Source organism: Zeus faber (genome assembly GCF_960531495.2).
Source record: "Zeus faber genome assembly, chromosome: 11".
In the NCBI taxonomy this organism is placed as follows: Eukaryota; Metazoa; Chordata; class Actinopteri; order Zeiformes; family Zeidae; genus Zeus; species Zeus faber.
In genome coordinates, this window is record NC_137205.1 from 10800854 (window position 1) to 10822457 (window position 21604).

The 21604-nt window shown below is 45.2% G+C and overlaps 1 protein-coding gene across 1 annotated transcript; it reads left to right on the forward strand.

Annotated features, from left to right (window-relative positions):
- The first annotated feature begins 1540 nt into the window (after nucleotides 1-1540).
- On the forward strand, nucleotides 1541-21604 carry smurf1 (SMAD specific E3 ubiquitin protein ligase 1). Its single transcript, XM_080008996.1, has 18 exons — nucleotides 1541-1794; nucleotides 7207-7245; nucleotides 8407-8515; nucleotides 11779-11912; nucleotides 12048-12113; nucleotides 12294-12369; nucleotides 12809-13020; nucleotides 13192-13276; nucleotides 15029-15175; nucleotides 15507-15714; nucleotides 16907-17010; nucleotides 17966-18080; nucleotides 18279-18457; nucleotides 19153-19290; nucleotides 19890-20010; nucleotides 20116-20317; nucleotides 21137-21221; nucleotides 21475-21604. Exons 1-18 carry the CDS (start codon nucleotides 1740-1742, stop codon nucleotides 21572-21574), a joined length of 2175 nt encoding a protein of 724 aa, XP_079865122.1. The 5' UTR covers nucleotides 1541-1739; the 3' UTR covers nucleotides 21575-21604.

Here is a 21604-nt window from a genome sequence, read left to right on the forward strand (position 1 = left end):
ATTTGCGTGAGCAATTTCGTGAGATGACACTATTCTCTCGAGTACGGTTTGACATTTTCTAGGCAACATTCAGGCCTTATTTCCCCATCCTTCTTTTACCTCCTAATCCAACAGGAAACATTCTTGTCGCTGGCCTTATTTATCTGTTTAACTTGTTTGTTTGGGTTCGGGAAAACAACCCCTTGACAAAGGATTTTGCATCTGTGCTGTGCCTGGAATGATGTCATCCTCATTTGGTGTGATTGTGTGCGTGCGTATGTGTGTGTGCGTGCACGTGCGTGTGTGTGTGTGTGTGTGTGTGTGTGTGTGTGTGTGCTTGTATACCCAGTGGTATTACTACTAAGTCTGTCTCCATAATGGGAATTCTCTAAGTAGCTGTGAACACTCTCAGTTGTTCCCGGGGGCTCCAACAGCACTTTGAATAACACACAACGCAGGCAAACACACACAGACACACACATGTGATCACACAAGCTAATTTATCTGTGTGTATGTGTGGGTGTGTGACAGCCACCTGTGTGGCGTTGGCAAAGTAAAAAAAAAAAATACAGTGGGGGGGCGGAGTGCGAAACAAATTGAGACACAGAGGGAAAGGATGAGGGCTTCTCTGAAGAAAGTCAGAGGGGGAGACTGAAGCAAAAAAAAACATTTTCACCCATGTGCACCCATGCAGAACAAAGGACTGGTGCTTTTAACATACAGTACACACAGTGTGTGTTTAGGCTTCTAAATCAGCAACTGTTCATGTGGCTTTACTGTGTCCTGTAAACAGGCTGGTGAGAGGGCCCATTGTTCTCCTCGTTAATGCTGCATCTAGCTAACCCTAATGCTACTAAGGAGCCAAATCCCTCCATCCCTCTTTTCTACCTTTAACCCTTCACTCTACCCCCCTCTTCTGCGCCTTTGTCCTGGCCTGTGACGCATCCCAAATGATCACCCCCCTCGAACTGCAAGACTATGCGGACGCGAACGGGGGCTAGCGATATAAAAGATTATACCGCCTGTGGCACGCCTGTTGGACCGGCAGCCCAGGGGCCAAATGCGGCCCCCGAACCCGAGTAATAAAGCAAAACGAACATACTACGAGGCAGAACGAGTACGTATTTCATTTCCTTTTATTTGCCTGTTTATTATTATTTATTTTTTTTAATTTTTGTTTATTCACCCGGTGTATTGTTTATCCATCGTGTATTCCCATTTTTCGATGTCAAGAGATCTTTTGCAAAATAAGGCGTGTCCTTTCCTTTCCATATTTCACCTGAAATTGCTTGACAACGCTGTATCAACAAATGAGGTCGCCCCTTTCCACCCGCCCGTCCCCTCGCCCGGTGACAAAGCTCAAAGCGCGGCCCCCAACCGCACGCAGGTGATCCCCCCCCCCCCCCCCCCAACGGTCTCCACGGGCGCGCCCACGCTTCCCGGGGGCGCGCGCGTATCGCCGTAAAAGAACGTGACGTCAGGACGTGTCTGAGCCAGCCCGAAAATGTTCGGCCGTGTCGTCGGGTTTCGAAGGAGCGGAGGACTTCGCGATGGAATAATACGCGTTTCCCCGTGAGGACGTCGAGCGCAGAACTCCGTGGCTTATTTATTTATTTATTTTTATTTTTATTTTTTTTATTTTTTTTATTTTACGCCGCCGTTAGTTCCAATACTCCGACGGAGTCGCGGCGCCGCGCGTTCGGGGCGACCCCTTCCAGGGGGAAGTTTGTCCGCTCGTTTTTGTTTTTACCCCCGGAGTGATGTCGAATCCTGGGACTCGGAGGAACGGCTCGAGCATCAAAATCCGCCTGACAGGTACACAAATAAATAAATAAATAAATACCAAAAAAACAAATGAAACGAGCCCCGCTCAACGCGCGCACGGAGCGTGTTGTGCCGGGCTGCCTTGCGAGCCGGTCGCCGCCCGTTCCGGGGAACTGTTGATATCGAGAAAACACGATCCGGCGTCTCTTGGAGGGGGGGGGGGGTGTTCTCGGGGCTTCTGCTTGCCTAAACATCCGGTTTTTGTAGCGCAGGCACGGCGGCAGCGCAGCTAGCATTAGCCGCCGTGCTAACGGAGAGGACAGCCAGGGAGCACCGGGGCTTTCACCCCGGAAAGCTGCCGTTTTGCTAGCGGATACCTTGACGCTATATACCTTGGCGATAGAACCCCCCCACGACTGAGCAACCATTAACAGAAACTTAGTTGAATTTGCGTGTTTTTTTTTTTTGATTGTTTGTCTTGTGAGGTTTATTTCATAAGGACATTTAGTCTGTTTTAGTTCATTTTTAGGCGTGTTTCTTTGACGTTTCTATTGTCTTTCGTAGCCATACGAATAGACATTAGTACGTTATTATTATGCTCCATTGTTTAAATGTCAGTTGCTGTAACGCCGAAATTTCGACCTGGGGGGGGGGGGGTAGGATTGCTCGTAGAGCCAACGTGAGACTCCACTGCTCATTTTCTACACACATTTTAAGGGAAACCAGTCGAACCATTGACCCGAATGCGACGAGCATTACTATGTAAAGCAACTGTTGATCCGTGGCCTCTCTGGAAATCGATCCGTCGGCAGATTTGACATGGTAGCCTAGATTATCCATGGATATTGATCAGCATAGCACTTGCTCACATTCGGGCGGACGATCTCATGTAACACGGGCAGAGGAGCTTGGTGTTCTTTGTACCCTGCCATGCCAAAACTCGGGTGGTGTTGCTGTTGGTGTGTTATTTGATGCTCAGGGGGGAGCACAGCATACACTCACACACAGCTGGAACAATGGTTTTAACTGTAGCTACCATTGTAGCCCCGCTGGGCACCCAGGAGCCTCCATTCAGATGGAAATGACCACACTGTGCCGCTGGGCAGACGCCTTGTCTTCTGCTCCCTCGGTTCACACAAAGAGGCAGCAGACCTCGCAGACTAAATATTTCTAGAGGTGCTGATGGGTGCGGGCAGGGGCAGTCATGTGTGTGATCGTGATGGATGTGTTTGTGAATAGCAGAGCTGTCCAAAGTGTGTGTGTGTGTGTGTGTGTGTGTGTGTGAGAGAGAGACCTGTAATTTAGATGAAGATCATCCATCAATTTAGAGAGAGGACGGATACACAGTCTGACATATCTCCCCCCCCATACCATGTCACACTGCGTTTGTGTCCACTTACACACATGATAAGCAGACAGTGATAAAAGTGTGTGTGTGTGTGTGTGTGTGTGTGTGTGTGTGTGTGTGTGTGTGTGTGTGTGTGTGTGTGTGTGTGTGTGTGTGGGGCACCCATTAGTTCTGTGTGGATGCAGACAGAGGTTATTGCCCCCAACTGTGCCCCGCCCCCACAGGTATGAGTGGAATTCTAATTGGATGAGGAATGTGATGGGGCCGAGCCAATGGACGGGCAACGCTGCCTGGCTGGCCGGAGGTCTGTTTAGTCTGTCAGAAAGGGTCTGTTTGGCCTAGATCAGACAGGCTCCCCTGTCTGTGCCAGAGAGGCAAAGACCATACAGGTTTCACATTGTTTTACGTCTCCTAGACCAGGCCCGTGGTCAGGCAGACATGTTTTCTTTAGCCAGGAGACGCTGTTTTGTCTTTCTGTCCGTATCCAGGGCCTCTCTGTTGTTTTGACTTTACTTAGGGGAAATGCTAGCGTTAAAAATGTTTATTTTTATTTATTAATGGCTGATATGAAATTCTCGGAATAAGCCTCTCTAACGCAATATGAATGTAAAACACGTAGCTCTTCCAATAGTATTTCTTCTCCTTTGTGTTAGCTTTGTCCCCCCCCCCCAATTGGTTTCTCTGTAGGTTTGACTGCATAGAAGTGACGGAGATAGCAAAAACATTGTGGGCTAAACATTTCTTTAAAGGGAAGGAGAATGGAATATGGGTTTTAAACAATCAGGCGTTTTGTGTGTGTGGACCCCCCTTCCCCAGTGAATGGTCATTAGGCTGGACCAGGCCACCATGTTACACGTGGCAGGTGTTTGAGTCCCTGCCCATGCAAGGTACTGAGGTCGAGCGCCGAAACCTTGGCAGAGGCGGGAGGATAGGAATATGGCAAACAAGTGAAGGGAGGCGGAAGCACGAAGGGGAAATAACAACGAAGGAAAAGCGACCAAGGGGAAGGGATGGCAGCCAAACGGAGAGGCAGAGCGAGAGGAAAGTAGGGAATTTGCTTACTTAGGAAGGCACACAAGCGCTCCTAATCCTCTCACTGACTGAGCCTGCAGCACGTGCAGACACACACACACACACACACATACACACACGCACGCATAAACACACATAAATATAGAAAGAGTTGAGGTTGCAGAGACAGACAAAATGAGACCAAGTCTGTGAGATGGATATTTCAGAGAGGCTGTGTGGCTAAATGATGTTTTGTTTTTTTTTGTTTTTTTTTCTTATGTCCTACCTGGTGTTTGGCTGGTGGTTGCTGAGTGTTGGCTTACATTCTGGACTTGGATGGTGTTGAGCACTCAAAACTATTACTTATTGTGTTTGTCTGTGTAGAAGCACGCACACATGCATCTGTGGCTGGGTGATTCAACCCCCGTGCACTGTTGTGTTATTAAGTAGGCGTAATATTTTCTTACGTGCCTTTGTTTGCTACTGCTTTGTTTGGTGAAAGGACAAAGAAACATCAGAAATTACATTTCTTTAGCCTCTTGCAGCCACTTGTATGTGAACCAAGTCAGTGCACAGAGGGTTCGTCATCAACATGAATTATTTAGATAGCAAATTATTAAATCAAAGTTTTATTCTTAAAATTGCGGCATGTGAAAGACTATGAAAGTGATACACCACTATGTTTGATGTTGGCGTTATACTTCTGTTTACTGGCAGACTTGAAGGCTTAAAATAATGTCAAAATCATTCAAGATTCAAGATTTTTATTTGTCACATACATATACATACTTTCATACATATATGCAGTGAAATGTAATAAATGCTGCAATAAATGTTTATCAATCAACAAAACATCAACTTAATAAGAAGTGGACAAAATGAAACATTTAAATGTTGACATTATCTAAATATCTGTATTTATATTTTTTATCCGTTGAGTTATTCAAAGCATTATCCACTGCGCGTAGAAAGTGTAAGTGAGCCGTTGAATAATTTGCACACAAAGTCTCGGTTCCGAGCATTGAAGTCCCCATTGACTCCTTTCTGAAAGTTAAAGTGCGAGAAATGTGCAAATCTTGCAGTGTGGCTGCCAGAAATTGTTGACCGTGCAAAAAACGAACGTTGTGATTGCAACGTCCTAGAGGGACAGCGAGCCCGGCGCACAAGTGGCTTAGTCTTTTCATCGTCCCTTTCATAACGTCTCCCCTCTCTCCCGCTAGACTGGATAATGCAGCTCTTCTCCCCATGGCTCTCGGCAGCACTCAGGATTTTAAAGAGGAGCACGGAGAGTGGACACAAGTGAATAGGACCGGAGGGATGGAGGGGAGGGGAGGGGTGGTTGTGGCCGGGGGTTGTCTGAGATGGTGCGCAGGGCTGCCAGCCCGTGACCTTGGTGGGAGCGAGAGGAGTTTCCTCTTTGACGCGGAGAAAGATGTTGTCACACACATTCAACCGCTACACCCGGGCCAGCCAGGCGGAGGAGAGCGGAAGGGAGGGAGCACGGCGCAACAGAGCGGGGGGGGGGGGGGGTGTCCCTGGCGCTGAGTGGATGGTGAAAGGGAGTAGAGCTGCAATTGAGGGAGAAAGAAAAAGAGAGCCTTTTTCTCCTGCCAGTCCAGGAAGAGGACACAGGGCAAGGCAGACCTCTCTCTCTCTCTCTCTCTTCCCCTCCAACGGCGTAGACACGCTGAGTGTGGAATGTGTGAGTCAGGAGTAGCCCGGCTGGAAGGGGAGGATGAGGAAGAGGGAAGGATATCCTGGAGCCATTCTCTACGGGTTAATCACAGGAAACGGACCAGGCTGAGCCAGACACATCCACGCCACCACGCTCACCACATCCTCAACCGCTGGCTAGCTAGCATGCTAGCCAGCCAGCTGACTGACTAACCGAATGACTGAATCATCTCAAAGCCACAATCTCACGCAATAATTTGATCAACCTACAAGACCATATGACATTCCTAAACCTGCTGTTCACCAAATGTTCATCAAATCTTCATTCCCATTTGCTTTAAATTACTCCCTTCGCCATAATCCGCCGTTTTATTTTTCTGTCTTATCTCTTTCCCAATATTTACACTTCCGGTCGCCCAGGAACAGATTAGGCGCAACATAAAAAGATCATAATACATTACATCGAGTACTTCTAATCCCTTTCAAGAAATGTGTCATTGATTAGGAACACGCAATGTCTTTGCGCAGCATCTGGCAAGCAGGTGTGATAAATTGACCTGTCTTGGTAGTGGCTCGGCACTTTGTCATCTCTAATTGTCTTGGAGTTTGTCTTAGTCATACAGATTGGCGGCGCTTCTCAGTCTGTCGATTACAATCCGCCGCCCATTCACTCAGTGCCCTCCCCTGCCCTCTCTGCGTGCGCTGGCTTATTACCCCACGCCGGCTAAACAGGCTGATGTTGAGCTGTGCATTAGCGGTGCGTATGGAATGTCCTTTACAGTGGCTCAGTGGTGTTTTTAGAGTTACTACAGCGCCTGCTGAGCCCCGCGGATCTGATGTACGGGTCTACACTCATACCAGACTGTCTGGCGGCTGCTCAAACCGCTTAGCATGTACACCTACACAAACACAGGCACACACAGACTCCCAGCGTCTGGGTCAGTGTGAGCTTTGCGCACCGCATCCGCAAGATGGGGCAGAGGAGGGGAGGCTACCACCCTGATGTGTGTCCGTGTGTGTCCGTGAACGTGTGCGTGCGTGTGTGCGCGTGTGCGTGCGTGCGTGCGTGCGTGCGTGTGTGTGTGTGTGCGCGCACGCGTGCTAGCGAGTAATGATTGTAATGCAATCACGAGTTTTGCCATGCTCTCTCTGAGTCACATCTTAGTTGCTTTGGGCAGCATCAGCGTTTTAGCATTCCCACATCACCCTTACAGCGTCCTGCCCACTCAGTCACTTATATGTGACCTGCTGCATGCATTTCTTGCGGCCCACACACTGAGGAATTCCTCAGAAACGCGCAGAGACACGGTCCCCTTATCCCAGATGCAGGTCAGATGTAAATCACAGTCTGAAAAGCTGTTGTGTTTGGAAAAGGTTCTTATTGTTTTGTGTGCCATTCTAATGAATTTCTAATGTTCTTCTCTTTTCAGTATTATGTGCCAAGAACCTCGCAAAGAAAGACTTCTTTCGTAAGTGCCTTTCGCATATTGCATATATTTTCTTTCTCTGAATTTTCTTTGTTTCTATATATAAGTTCTGGATTGTCCCCATCTGACTGCATATGACGCATAGAGTATTTTTACACTTGATATCTAGCAGATCCCTACGTTCATAGTAGGGCTGCCCCCGGAAAGTCTACAAGTTGAATCATTAATTGGAGACCGATTTATTTTTTTATTTTCAGTGTGCATTTACAATCAGGGGATAAAACAGATAGAAGCTTACAAAAACGCACAGGAATAACATTTCTATAAGGAATTATAAATAAGGGGAATAATGGCCTCGTCTGTTATTATGCTAGAAGACGCAGACACGGCTCTCGTTTTGAAAGCGATCCAAAGCAGGAAGCAATGTGACGTTCACGGAAACTGTAATTCCATTCGTAACTGACGCTGCGTTCACGATAGGGTTGCCACAGTTACCGCTGTTAGACGGTGTTTTGGCATACACCGATGACGTTACTTGTCCACAGTCCCCCAACGTTGTTTTGCTTTTTTTCTTTTTTTTAAAGTAGGGATAAAACTCATTTAGTTCATTTTCACGTATGGGCACCTACGTTTAATAATTTGTAAAATACTGAGTGTTTTACTTTAGTAGATACGTCACATCGCCACTTCCTGAACGTAACACGGGGAGCAAGGGGGAGGTATGAAGCAAGCAATATTTTTTTGACCATGTACAAAAAAAAATAATTAAACTTATTTCGTGTCTGTTTATTATATATAAAAAATCAGACAAGTAATAACCTGGAGCTGCAACTCAAGCCACGCCATGTGAGACCACCACGTCCAAATCTTCCATCTGCTTCCTCACTACAACAACCAAAAAGCCTCCATGCAATTAATAAATAGAAAAAACTACTTTTATATATCGATCCACAGGATTAATTTAAGCCATTAAGTGGGATATTCCATTTCGAAAGTCTAATCTTTGTATTGAACAGCCAAATCCGATTCGACTGACAAAATTCTGAGACGGGTACAGCCCTAGTTCATAGACTGGCTAGAAAAGACTTGGAGCATCTTTACAATGGGCTGAATTCTCTTCTGAATGTCCCTACTACTAAAGTCTGATTTATTCATTATTTTACTCTTTTTATTTTACATGTTGTCCTTTCATTTTTATTCTAGGCCTGCCGGACCCATTTGCCAAAGTGGTGGTGGACGGATCTGGTCAATGTCACTCCACAGACACAGTCAAGAGCACACTGGACCCCAAATGGAACCAGCACTACGACCTGTGAGTCCACCCTCTCGCCCCCACCACCACCCCCAACAAACACTGCCAACAAAACGATCCACTGTGGGACACGCAGTCCCCCATGTAACAGTGCCAAAATTGTTACGAGCCCATGGTTGCTCTTTCACAATAGTTCTACATTTCACAAGTATTTCACTGTCCAGGTCCATCGCTGCAGATGTCCACCCTCCACAAAGTTTTTATTTATATATTTTTTTATTATATTTTTTCCCAATAAATATGAATACATTATAGCTGTACAGTTCAAGTTGGGAATATAAGGGACTAGGGGTGTCACGATTCTCCACATCCATGATTCGATTTGACTTTTGATTTGAACATATGTATTTTTTTTCAGCACTGACAGCTCTGCCATTGTTAAGCCCCTTTCACACATGGTTTCCTGTAAATGACAGGGATAACCTTTCCGGCACCACTAGTGAGTTTCACTGTTCACACACGCAGCTACATTCAGGAAAATTTCCATCTTGCACCCTTTTACACATGCCATGATAATTCCGGAATTGATGGGGCAAGGGGCAGTCCAGCAGAAGTCACCCTGTGCGGCCCGCACCCCCCGTGACGGAGAGTGACAGATGCGGCAGCAGTGCACGCAGCTCATTCATTGGCACGTACAAAGTGGATGTATGTGGACACAGCATGCAAATAAAAATAAATATGCCTATGAAATAAAACCTGAAATTAATAAACAAGGCAATAAATGTATAAATAACTATAAATATATACATTTGTAAATATACACCTGACGGACCGGACGGAGATGGTGGTGTGCCCGAAACCCCATGCTTGCCGGCCAAGGTGGGGGGGATCTTTCATTGCGATTCGTGGGATCTTTCATCACTTTCATTGCGCAACAGGGTTTTGGGAGAATCTCCAAATCGTATCTTATCTCCGACGTTGCCATTTTCAAGCACACAGAGTGAGAAAGCAAAAACTGATGCAGCACAGACTTCAACTCTGCGGTGGCGGTGCAGGAGACTCGCCCCCTCTCCCATTTGGAAAACAGTACTGCTTTTTTTTTTATTTTATTTTATTTCATTTTTTATATTTTGAATAGGCTATTTTGGAAAACAGTCAAGTATTTAGAACGTTTTGAATAGGACATTACAAAAAAACAACAATTTGGGATTTAACTGATGACACGGAGACAGACGGTCAGTTAGTCATCACACAGTCGGCACATTTTAACATCCCGAGTTTGTACATGTGTTTTGAATAGCATAAATGGACTGTAAATCCCAATAAAAAAGGCCGTAATTAATAATTTTTTCAGAGATCTCCTGGTGGGAGGGTGCAGTGTGTGAGGGATGCGGTGCAGCGGACCCCTCTATTGAGCCGATTGTAGTTTGCCCAACATCAAATCAATTTTCTTGAAAGTCGGTTCAGAGCCGGGTTAGCCGTGGTCGAACCCGTGGTGGGGCCCGCAACCCCCAGCGCACACTGCATTTGTTTTCCAGCGGATTTTGAGAAACCCCATATGGCCACCATGTTGGACAATATTACACACAACAATACGGGGAGACTGGCAAACCTGCTTGTGATTTTGAAGTTCGAAATAGAAAGCTAATTTTGGTCGATTTTCTATTTCACCTGATAAGGGACCATAGATGTAACAAAACTGGCCTTCAAACCATGCCATTTTCATTATTTAACCTCTATGGAACCATGTTCGCGACTTGCGTGTAGAGTCTGTATAGTTTTAAAGGATAATAAGACAAAAAATATATATCTTTCTACATCATTACCTCAGACACTTTTTGACACGCATTTGAGCTGCGCATTCACTCCAAATAATGGCTGACCCGAGACGTATTCGTCCAAGGACGAACCCCCTAGACAAGTTGACGGGCAAAACACGACCTGCATCAACCAATAGGGGGGAATTCATCAAAATCAACCTAGCTGTCTCTTAAGTGCCTTTGTTATGAAGACGGCTTTTGCCAATCATTCACCTGTAATGGCACTGCAAACACAGACTGCACAAATTTGGTTTATGATTAATCTGAGGTTAGAATTGTCCTCAAAGGTTTGGAAAATGACACGGTACAGATCATCCGGTGCTGAAGTAGGCCTGAACGATTAATCAAATTCAAACTGACATCACAATATAATGGCACGCAATTTTCACCTCGCTTTTCAGCCTTGCAAAGGCTGCAATTTAAAATAAATGATAACGACAAACAAACAAACAAATAAATAAATAGTTACACAATCTCACCAATAGGGCTGTCCAGGGCCCGATCTTCCTATAGGCGATATAGGCGGCCGCCTAGCGCACCATCCCGAGTGGGGTCGGCGAGGGAGCGACCGGGGCACAATTTGTGCACCTGTCTCCCTCTCCGACGATGGGCACGCCAGTGATGGGCTGCCTGCGCCAGAACAGTATGTTGGAACGAATGGAACGAACCAAGTGTGTATGGAAGGAAACCGTGCGTAATGGGGACACTTTCTCAGTGACTCTCTTACCTCTCTGCCTATTGCGATTGTTTTAACTTAACCCCCCACCCCCTGGTAAGACCTGGTGCTCTGGCCGGGGCTGCGGTGCACTGTGCGATGCGTGTGCTGCTGGTAGAACCCGGAACACCTGTAGAGTCAGGACGGAGCCTCTCCCAGAACACTGCATCTGTTTGTTCTTTTTACCGTTTATTAATTTAATGAGCATAAAGCTGTCTCTGAGCACATGGTGCGGCGCTCCATGTATGTGAACAATTTTGACGTATGTGGGCGGATTCGTGCAACATTTTTATAGAAATAAAGAAATTTCTGCTGAAACTCTGTTTTTTTTTTTTCTTGAATATTAATTTTCAGATTCAAACAATTACAAGGCTTGAAGTTAATACAATAAGTCAATATTCTGCTGTGATTATAGGATTTTCTTTTTATAATTCTATAGTTAATAAAGATATGTTATTCATATCAATTCATCTAATTTCATCATAACATTTTGGCCTACAGGAAAAAGCAGTTTATATGTTGACTGTATCCAATGGTGTGCTGGTCATACTATCTAAAGATGTATTGCTTGTCTTTAGTGAATAATACAGAAGATAAGGAACTATCTAACTATTTTGGTCAATCAAAAATCACAGTTCGATTATTATCCCAAATCGTTCAGCCCTATGCTTAAGAGTGTCTCTTCATCTTCCCAAATCTTTGAAGAGCTACTTACGAGCCGGCGGATGCTGACCAGATGCTGAGTAAGGGATGTTCTCTCATTTTATTTTTTATTTTTTTATTCCCAGCTACATCGGGAAGACAGACTCAATCACCATCAGCGTATGGAACCACAAGAAGATCCATAAGCGACAGGGGGCAGGCTTTTTGGGCTGCATACGGCTGCTCTCCAACGCCATCAGCAGGCTAAAGGACACAGGATGTGAGTCCACACACACAGTCCACACACGAATGCCTCGTACGCACTTTTTGGTAGCTATAAATAACCAACATGACAAGACAGTCATATTTATACACAATGAGACGATGGCAGTGACCTTCCCTTACCTTCTTCCAGACCAGCGCCTCGACCTGTGTAAGCTAAACCCGTCAGACAGTGATGCAGTACGGGGACAGATTGTAGGTAAGAGAGCACGGATACAGGCACACACGCACTGCAACAGCGCACTCATGGCGGAGTTCCTCTGAGTTTCTGCCTCTCTCTAACAAGTGATGCTTTATTATGTGTTTGTTTGTTGTTGTTGTTTTTTTTTTTTTTTTTTTTTTTTTTGCTTTTTGTGTGTGTGTGTGTGTGTTTTTGCAGTGAGCTTACAGACGCGAGACCGCATCGGCAGTGGCGGGCCCGTGGTGGACTGCAGAGGGCTGTTAGAAAACGAAGGGTGGGTCTCCCAACTCATGCTTATTACTCAGGGACGTGAAAATTTGCCGATGTTAAAGAAATTGTGGCGAGATTGCGAGAGATTAGTATTCTTCATAATCTCCGGGCCCTAATCGCCGCTGTGGGTTCACATTCGTGATTAAGCCATTTGTAAAACAAATATCAGAGCATCCGATTGGCTAACCAGAGAGCATGTTTTAATTGGTTGTGCTCTCTTGCTCATAAAGTCTGTCATCATGTGAGCATCCATCACCGAAATTTATCTGCTAGGCTCATAACCTGCAATACACTTGGGAAAATAAAACGGGTTTTGATTATAATTCGCTTGTGGCACTTTGTCTATATTCCTCATCTTCTCGATTCCAATCACAACCTCAAAACTTGTCAGTCCATAGGACATTTACAATTACAATTTATTGTCTGCGTGTGTGTTTGTGTAGGCCTGTGTTCGAGGGATGTTTCAGCGAAGAGCCGCTGCCTTACTCGGACCCCACCGGCGCGGCGGGCGGCGGAAACTGCCGCCTGGACTCGCCCGGCCAGGAGAACCGGCTCCAGACGCAGCGAATCAGAGGCCAGGACTCGCGGGGCCACGGCCACACCCCACAGAACCGGCCGCATGGCCACCAGTCGCCCGACCTGCCCGAGGGATACGGTAACTCCTGCTTTTTTTTTGTTGAGCACTTACATGTTTGAGATCTAAGAGTACTAATGTTAAATTTATTTATTTATTTATTTATTTATTTATTTATTTATTTATTATTATTATTTTTTTCTCTTTCTTTTTTTCTCTTTGCCCTTGGTCATCGATGTGTGTTGGGAGCAGAGCAACGGACCACAGTCCAGGGCCAGGTGTACTTCCTCCACACGCAGACAGGAGTCAGTACCTGGCACGACCCCCGGATACCCCGGTATGATTCTGCCTCAGACACCATGAATCTTTAATGATCGTTAATTAGATCGCTTATTAGAGAGAGAGAGAGAGAGAGAGTGTGTGTGTGTGTGTGTGTGTGTGTGTGTGTGTGTGTGTGTGTGTGTGTGTGTGTGTGTGTGTGTGTGTGTGTGTGTGTGTGTGTGTGTGTGTGTGTGTGTGTGTGTGTGTGTGTGTGTGTGTGTGTGTGTGTGTGTGTGGGGTCCATTCTTTCTCCTATTCTTTCTCCTTTACTCAGAAAATCCACTCTTGTTCCTTCTCTAATAATAATCATTTTTTGGGGTTTTTTTTTTGCGTTAAAAAGTTACAAGTGACCGTTTCCGCACTACCATACCATGCATAAAGACCACAGTATAGATAAAGGTTCCGCAGTTTTGCCCCACTTTTTGGCATTGATAAGTGCACAGAACAGCGAAAGCTCTCATGGATCTTTCAGCCTGATTGCTGTCGTGAATGAAAGAGGTGTTCAAGAAGGGAGCTCGCAGCTCTTTCAGGAAAGGCACCTTAAAACTAAAACCTTAAAAATATAAAGACGAGACGAATTCTGGTTACGGCATCTCTAGTCCCCCGCCTTTTTGTCGCCTGTGTTGCCGATAACCAAGATCCATCCTCGCACCACCTGCTTTCTTATCTGACCCAACCCACTAACCCATTCTACTTCCCATGTTCTAGTGTGAAATATGCAGGGACTGACCATGAGAACGTTTATTAGACCCTCCCCAAAATAGCCATTTTCCTAAACATAATAGTATTTAAACGGCTTGCCGGTCGGTCCTTGGCCCATGGAAGCGCTGTTACTGCTTCCAGCGAGCAGCATCGGCCGATACCGATCACAGGGTCTGTTTAAAGCCTTCTCATTATTTATTTAACTGTTCATGACAACATTGTATATTAAGTATTGCAATTTAGAGATTAAAAAAACAAGTATCATGAATTGACAAATGTTTATTTATTGTCAGACAACATGTGCAACATATTCCACTCTCTCTCTTAAACATGGGGGGCAAAGCTTTGGATTTAATGATCACAAGTGCACAGCCGTAATGCCAGGTGTGAATGCACCCAATGCGTCCTCAATGTAATTTGAGATCCAATCACTCAGACAACATTCAGCGGTGGTCTGGGCCACATATGGCCACATTGTTTTAGCAGTGTAAATTCAAATGTGTCCATTAGTGGAAGTACGTACTCATTCGTGTGGCAACGGTGTCATATTAAAGTCTGGTCCGGAAAGTCTTCCCGTTACAGAAGTGCAGGATTTACTGTTTGCAAGTAAAGCATTTACACAAAACTAGCTTTTACTAAATAAAGTCCCATAGCAACGGAAAGCATCGGGGAGACGTGCGTGATGCGTTACGGGACACCAAGCACGCAGTGATGGCACAGTCCCTTAAGTCGTCCGCTCTAGGGGACTCACCGCTGCGCCTGCGCTTTGCTCGGCACAGATCCTGCGCAGCGCAACCAATTCTCAATCCTATGTGAAGTTCCCTTAAAAGGGTTGGCAACCTGCGTCACATTTCTGTTATGGCTGGAATTAATCTGCCCCTACAGATTAAGAGAAAATTCCCCGCGGTCGGAGTCTAGGTCACGGAGAGGGGTTAAGAGAACACCAGTATGGGGGTCGAGGCAGATTTTCTCCTGATTGCATCTGGCTGATTCTCGCTCTCTCTCTCTCTCCCTCTCCCTCTCCCTCTCCCTCTCCCTCTCTCACTGGCTGGCTGGCTGGCTGCAGGGACCTGACCAGTGTTAGTTGCGAGGAGCTGGGCCCACTACCCGTGGGCTGGGAGGTCCGCAGCACTGTGTCGGGACGCATCTACTTCGTGGACCACAACAACCGCACCACGCAATTCACAGACCCCCGACTACACACCATCATCAGGTACACAGAGTCGCACAATATCCCAGTATGCCAATAACGCAAAAGCCGCACCGCCGCAGCGCAGAACTCTTGGCGGGAGTCGATCGTGACCTACTAAAAGGGTAATCAGCTCCATTAAGGATGATGAATCGTGTCGGATTACAGGGGATTTGGTTTGGCTGTTGGGAGATCCGGCAGTATAATGGTTGATTCCAAAACGGCATCCTAAAGTACTTCAAGGCCGGGCCTAGCATTATAGTGTTGTATCTCCGCCCCCGAGTAAAATCTCTTTTCATCTCTCTCTCTCGCCCTCTCGCTCTCCCCCCCCCCCCCCCTCCCCACAACCTTCCAGCCAGCACTCCCAGGCCAAGGAGTCCTCCCAGGCCCCACAGATGGACGTGGGGGGCGAGGAGGGCGGCGGGGGGACGGACGGGGAGATGGCGGTGCGCTATGAGAGAGACCTGGTCCACAAGCTCAAGCTGCTCAGGCACGAGCTGTCCCTGCAGCAGCCCCAGGCGGGACACTGTCGCATCGAGGTGTCCCGCGAGGAGATCTTTGAGGTGGGTCTCGGCGGAGTCGGACACTCACTAACTTGCACACAAACTCCGAACGCATCATAACCCCATTGATTGACGGGGTTCTTAAAGTGCTTGAATTTCATCCTCAGAATATGAGGTACTGGAATAGCCTGAAAATAGCCCCTTTTGTGTTGAAGTGCTTGAAAAGTGCTTGGGGGAAGAAAAAAAAAAAACAATCATTGAAAACCTGTGATATTCCCCTGGTTTTGTTATTCAAATCGTAACGGGAACATTTTCCAGAATGGCCTTTACAACATACATTATGCCAACGAAATTAAATCCAGCATGGTTGGAAATAGACACTTATAATTGTTGATGAAAATGAGATTAATAATAGATATAGATACATGATACATATACTAGTATCAATAATAGACAGACTAAGATTATATTATATTTTAATTAATAAAGATTATATTAAAAAGGTATTATATTTGTTTAGCCTGAAGTCCTTGAAAATAGGGAAAAAATTGTAGTTAAATTACTCTAAAGTCCTTGAATTTCATTTTGTAATGCCAGAATGAACCCTGGATTAATAAACTGTTTTCTCATCTTATGATTCAATTTTGAAAACTATTGCATTTTTGAATTCCATGTTTTTAAAACCTCACATTATAGCTGAAACAAGCGTTCATGCTCTGAATTCCCTGGCAAACACAAATTATCTCTTGCAATATGCACTCATACCCACCCCTTACACACACACACACACACACACACACTCTCTCTCTGAGTCTTTGGTACACACACAAAAACCACACAGTCTCACTATGAGCAGTGCAGACAGATCGGGTTCTTCCCAACACCTGCACACTACACACACACACACACACACACACACACACACACACACACACACACACACACACACACACACACACACACACACACACACACACACACACCCCAACCCCCCTGACCCCCGTTACAGTGTCACCAGTTTGAATAACGACCGCCTCTGTGACAAGCACACGCACACACACACACACACCACAACGCCTGTGACCGCGCATACTGAATTAGAACTATTTAACACAAACGTAATTGAGTGCAGGGGACTGTATTGCGCGGGGGACTTAATCATTCTCAGCTACTTCAAACTACTCGTCAATTAAGAATGAATATTTAATGTGGGTGGTTTCTGTTGTTGAGGTTTGTTTTGTTTTGTGTGCAGGAGTCATATCGTCAGATAATGAAGATGAGGCCCAAAGACCTAAAGAAGCGTCTGATGGTGAAGTTCCGGGGGGAGGAGGGTCTGGATTACGGCGGCGTGGCCAGGTAACCGCACTGTCTATCTTTGAGCTATCTTTAACGCTCATGCTTGTTTTTGTGGTATTTCTAGTATTAGTAGTTGACGTTGCGTTGGTCGTGGTAACTTGTACGATAATATACGTGCAGTAACACTGGTATTACACTGTACATACTGTAATCTAGTTGGTACATAGTAAAAATTCAATTTATAATATATATAGCCTTAACAATATTACCCAACATAACATACAACATCAAAATCTTGTGCATAGTATCGCATTTTGTATATTCTGTATATTTTTATCTGACCATCTCGCTTTTGTTTTTGTTTTCTTTGACGATTTGCATATATTAGCCAATTTTATTTTTTTGTTTTATTATTGATGCTCCAGTTTTTTTATATACCAGAAAAATAATTGATCCTGTGCATAGTATCGCGTTTTGTATATTCAGTATATTTTCTCATATATTTGAATATTTGTGTTTTGTTTTGGTATTTTTTGGCTACTTGTATCTATTTGAATTCTCATTTTCTTTCATACTTTTTTTTTTAATGCTAATTGTCTGTCGTGCAATGCACCAGAACAAATTCCTAGTACAGTGGTACCTCGACTTACGACTGTAATTCATTCCATAAGAACAGTCGTGTGTCGAAGCACTTTTTCCCATATAAATTATGAAATCATGAAGGCTGAAAATAAACAAACTACACAGCACAAACACAGTAAATATGAAAAAAATATCGACAAGCCACGAACTACGTGCACACATGATGTAGGTCGCCCGCTGACTGACTGCTGACTGGCTGCAGACACGCCAACTGCAAATTTCCACGGTCATGTCTTGGAGCAGTCGATCGCAAACTATACAAATTTTCGCCACTATCACTACTCGTATCTTGGATTAGTCCTAAGTAGATGCAGTCGTAAGTCGAGGTACCACTGTATATGTAAATGTACCTGATGGAATATTTTGATTCCAGGGAGTGGCTGTACCTGCTGTGTCACGAGATGCTGAACCCCTACTACGGCCTGTTCCAGTACTCCACAGACAACATCTACACACTGCAAATCAACCCGGACTCCTCCATCAACCCTGTAAGTACAAACAACTCAAAGTAAAAAAATGAAAAAGGATGAACTTGAATAATAACAAATACAGCTCAGAACAATAAACCCACAGACTTAGGTCGCTGTGGTTAATTTGTACATCTTTCCATGTCTGCTTTCGGTTCTCTTCCTCTTTTTTTAATTTCCCATCCTGCTTCTATTTATGATTTTTTTTCCCTCTGCCAGGACCACCTGTCGTACTTCCACTTTGTGGGCCGCGTGATGGGCCTGGCGGTGTTCCATGGCCACTACATCAACGGGAGCTTCACACTGCCCTTCTACAAGCAGCTGCTGGGCAAACCCATCCAGCTCAGCGACCTGGAGACCACCGACCCGGAGCTGCACAAGAGCCTCGTCTGGATACTGTGAGCACCAACATACACACACACTTATACCACGGGTCTTGAATTGTATTCTTTTTCTTCTTAAAAATGCAACTCAGACCCTAGACGTGTCTTTACAGTTAGGGGTGCGGTGTGGGGACATCGGGCACAAGCGCTTCACTTGCCCGCCGGCTGCACCGCAGCGCGGAGCGGAGGGAGTGGGTGGACAGGGAGAGGTGGAATGGCTGGAGTGTTCATGCTCCGGAGGCAGAGAGTGTAAGACAAGTGGAAAATTATCACGATGATTAAGTATCATTGTGTTAGGGTTATTGTGTCCGCGGATGGGGGCTCTGTCCCCTCTCAGTCAGCGGAGGGAAGAGTCTGTGGGGCGGGGAGATGGGGAGTGAAGCACTAGTTTGAAAAACAATTGTTTTGCCTAGTCACGTGTGATAGTAGACACCTCGCGTGAGCATCACATCATGTATCCGGAACAGTCATCTATGTGGGAACAGACTCCATACAGAACTTTTCCGTAAAGGAATCCAATGTGGGAATGACTACCAACTGCCTTCACAGGATATTTATTCCTGTAACCAATTCTGTACATCTGAATTCTCACAACCTCGCTGTAGTCATTTCTAAGCGTGTGCGTGTGCGTGTGTGTGTGTGTGTGTGTGTGTGTGTGTGTGTGTGCGCGTGTGCGTGTGCGTGCGTGTGTGTGTGTGTGTGTGTCACAGAGAGAACGACATCACGTCGGTGCTCGACCACACATTCTGCGTGGAGCACAACGCCTTCGGGAAGTTCCTGCAGCACGAGCTCAAACCCAATGGGCGCAACATCCCCGTGACCGAGGAGAACAAGAAGGAATACGTCAGGTGAGGGCTCCACCCCCCCTGTCCTCATCTCTCCCTCTTCGCTGTGTTTAAACTAGATTAAACATTGATTCCACTCTAATCGATATGTTTGTTCACGTGACGGTCCTCCTATGCTCTTTTGTTCTACTTTGTAACAACGCCTTCCAGCGCAGAAAGCCAACGTTTGGGGAAAGTTCTTGTATTTCGTCAGTGTCTGAAGTATATTATTTAAGTTACGATAAAACTTTGTAAATCAATTCTGAAAGTGTCAATCCCCCGCAGTATCAATAGTTATATAAGTATGGTTAACTATATAGTAAAGTGTATATACTACTTTATATTTATAATGAATTATAATACTGGGTGGTATTATAATGACCAAGTATAATATATTAGTATGAAGTATGGTATAAAAAACATAGTTTGATGGTATGGTAATAATATAGTATAATGCATAGTTATATATTATTATACTGCCCAGAGAAAGTATAATCCAGGCTAAGGTGATATTGTAAGTAATGTACTGTGGTAGTGCGGTGTTTGGGTTTGTATGTAATTAATGAATTAATTAACGAATTAATCAAGTAATTAGTAGGTTAATTAATACATTTTCTCTCAAGGCTTTACGTGAACTGGAGGTTTATGCGCGGCATCGAGGCCCAGTTCTTGGCTCTGCAGAAAGGCTTCAGCGAGCTCATTCCCCAGCACCTGCTCAAACCCTTCGACCACAAAGAGCTTGAGGTACTTTTCAAAACCCCATCCTGCTCTGTTTGGTGGAAGGTGTCTCTGTGCTCTGTATTCTCGGCATGTTCTCTTTCTCTATTTAATCCCCCACCGTCCCCGCAGTTAATCATCGGCGGCCTGGGGAAGATCGACCTGGCCGACTGGAAGGCCAACACGCGGCTGAAGCACTGTACGTGTGACAGCAATGTGGTGCGGTGGTTCTGGCAGGCGGTGGAGGCCTTCAGCGAGGAGCGGAGGGGACGCCTGCTGCAGTTTGTCACCGGCTCCACCCGGGTGCCGCTCCAGGGCTTCAAAGCTCTGCAGGGTGGGTCACGGGCCGGTTCGGGACACCACACACACACACACACATACACATACACACACACACACACACATACAGTTGATTATTCTCTTTTGGGATTGATGCAAACGCAAATCCCATCAAATTATCCTTACATTTAAAAGATTTTGTTTAAAATAGGGTCTACTTGTTGATGTGATTAGGGCTGATTTGCATTAAATCATGGACTCTTTAACAACATTATTATGTATCTTTCAAACAATAGCTAGCAAAATAATAGTAATAATAATAATAATGCAACTCAAAACACTTATACTGTTTGGCTCATATACTGTAAATATCTTCATTACACAGCTTTTACTCTGATTGGCCAATAGTGGCTAATCAGCTGTCAGTTATTTCTGAATAATGACCGCTGTCTGTTAATAATGACCGTTGTCAAGGGAAACCTCATCTCCAACTTGTTTCATGTCCTTTGCTTCAATGTTAGTTGCTGTGGACTAATCAGTATTCTGTTTGAGTGTATTGTTTTATTTATTAAGTAGCCGTGTAATAAATGGGATGATGTTAGGCTAGGTTGTCATTATCGCAACAAAATGACCGGCTAGCTGGACATTTTCCCCTAAATATATGCATAGATATCTGATATCTTAAAGTTTCCATATAGTTATCATGCATGTGCGATCACTTCAGAAAGCACCTAACAGTGTGGAGATTCTGTCACAACTATAATTAAAGTTTGTTGTAAATTAAGAATAATGATAATAATAATGCAGAGTGAACTTTGTTATTTGTTCTGTTCACCTGCGTAGGGCAGTGATAACTAGAATGTATGTGTGTAAGGTTCTACAGGTTCCGCTGGACCAAGGCTGTTTACCATCCACTTGATAGATGCCAACACGGACAACCTGCCCAAGGCACACACATGGTATGTGCACACAGACACACATTGTACTGGTATCAAAGTGAGGTCCGAGTAAATACACACCTGGTTAGTGAGGACCCATGTTAACCGGTGCATTACTAAACCAAAGGAATAGTCAATTTGGAGACGGTTCTCACAAGTATGGTTACACAAACACATACACACACACACACACACACCAATTCTGTTTGTTCTATGATTGGCATCTTTCTCCACACATTTACCCCTGAACATCTCTCGCCCTGTGTGTCTTCAGTTTCAACAGGATAGACATCCCCCCCTACGAGTCGTACGAGAAGCTTTACGAGAAGCTGCTGACCGCTGTGGAGGAGACCTGTGGCTTCGCCGTGGAGTGAAATCAAACAAACAAACAAACAAATTCTCTC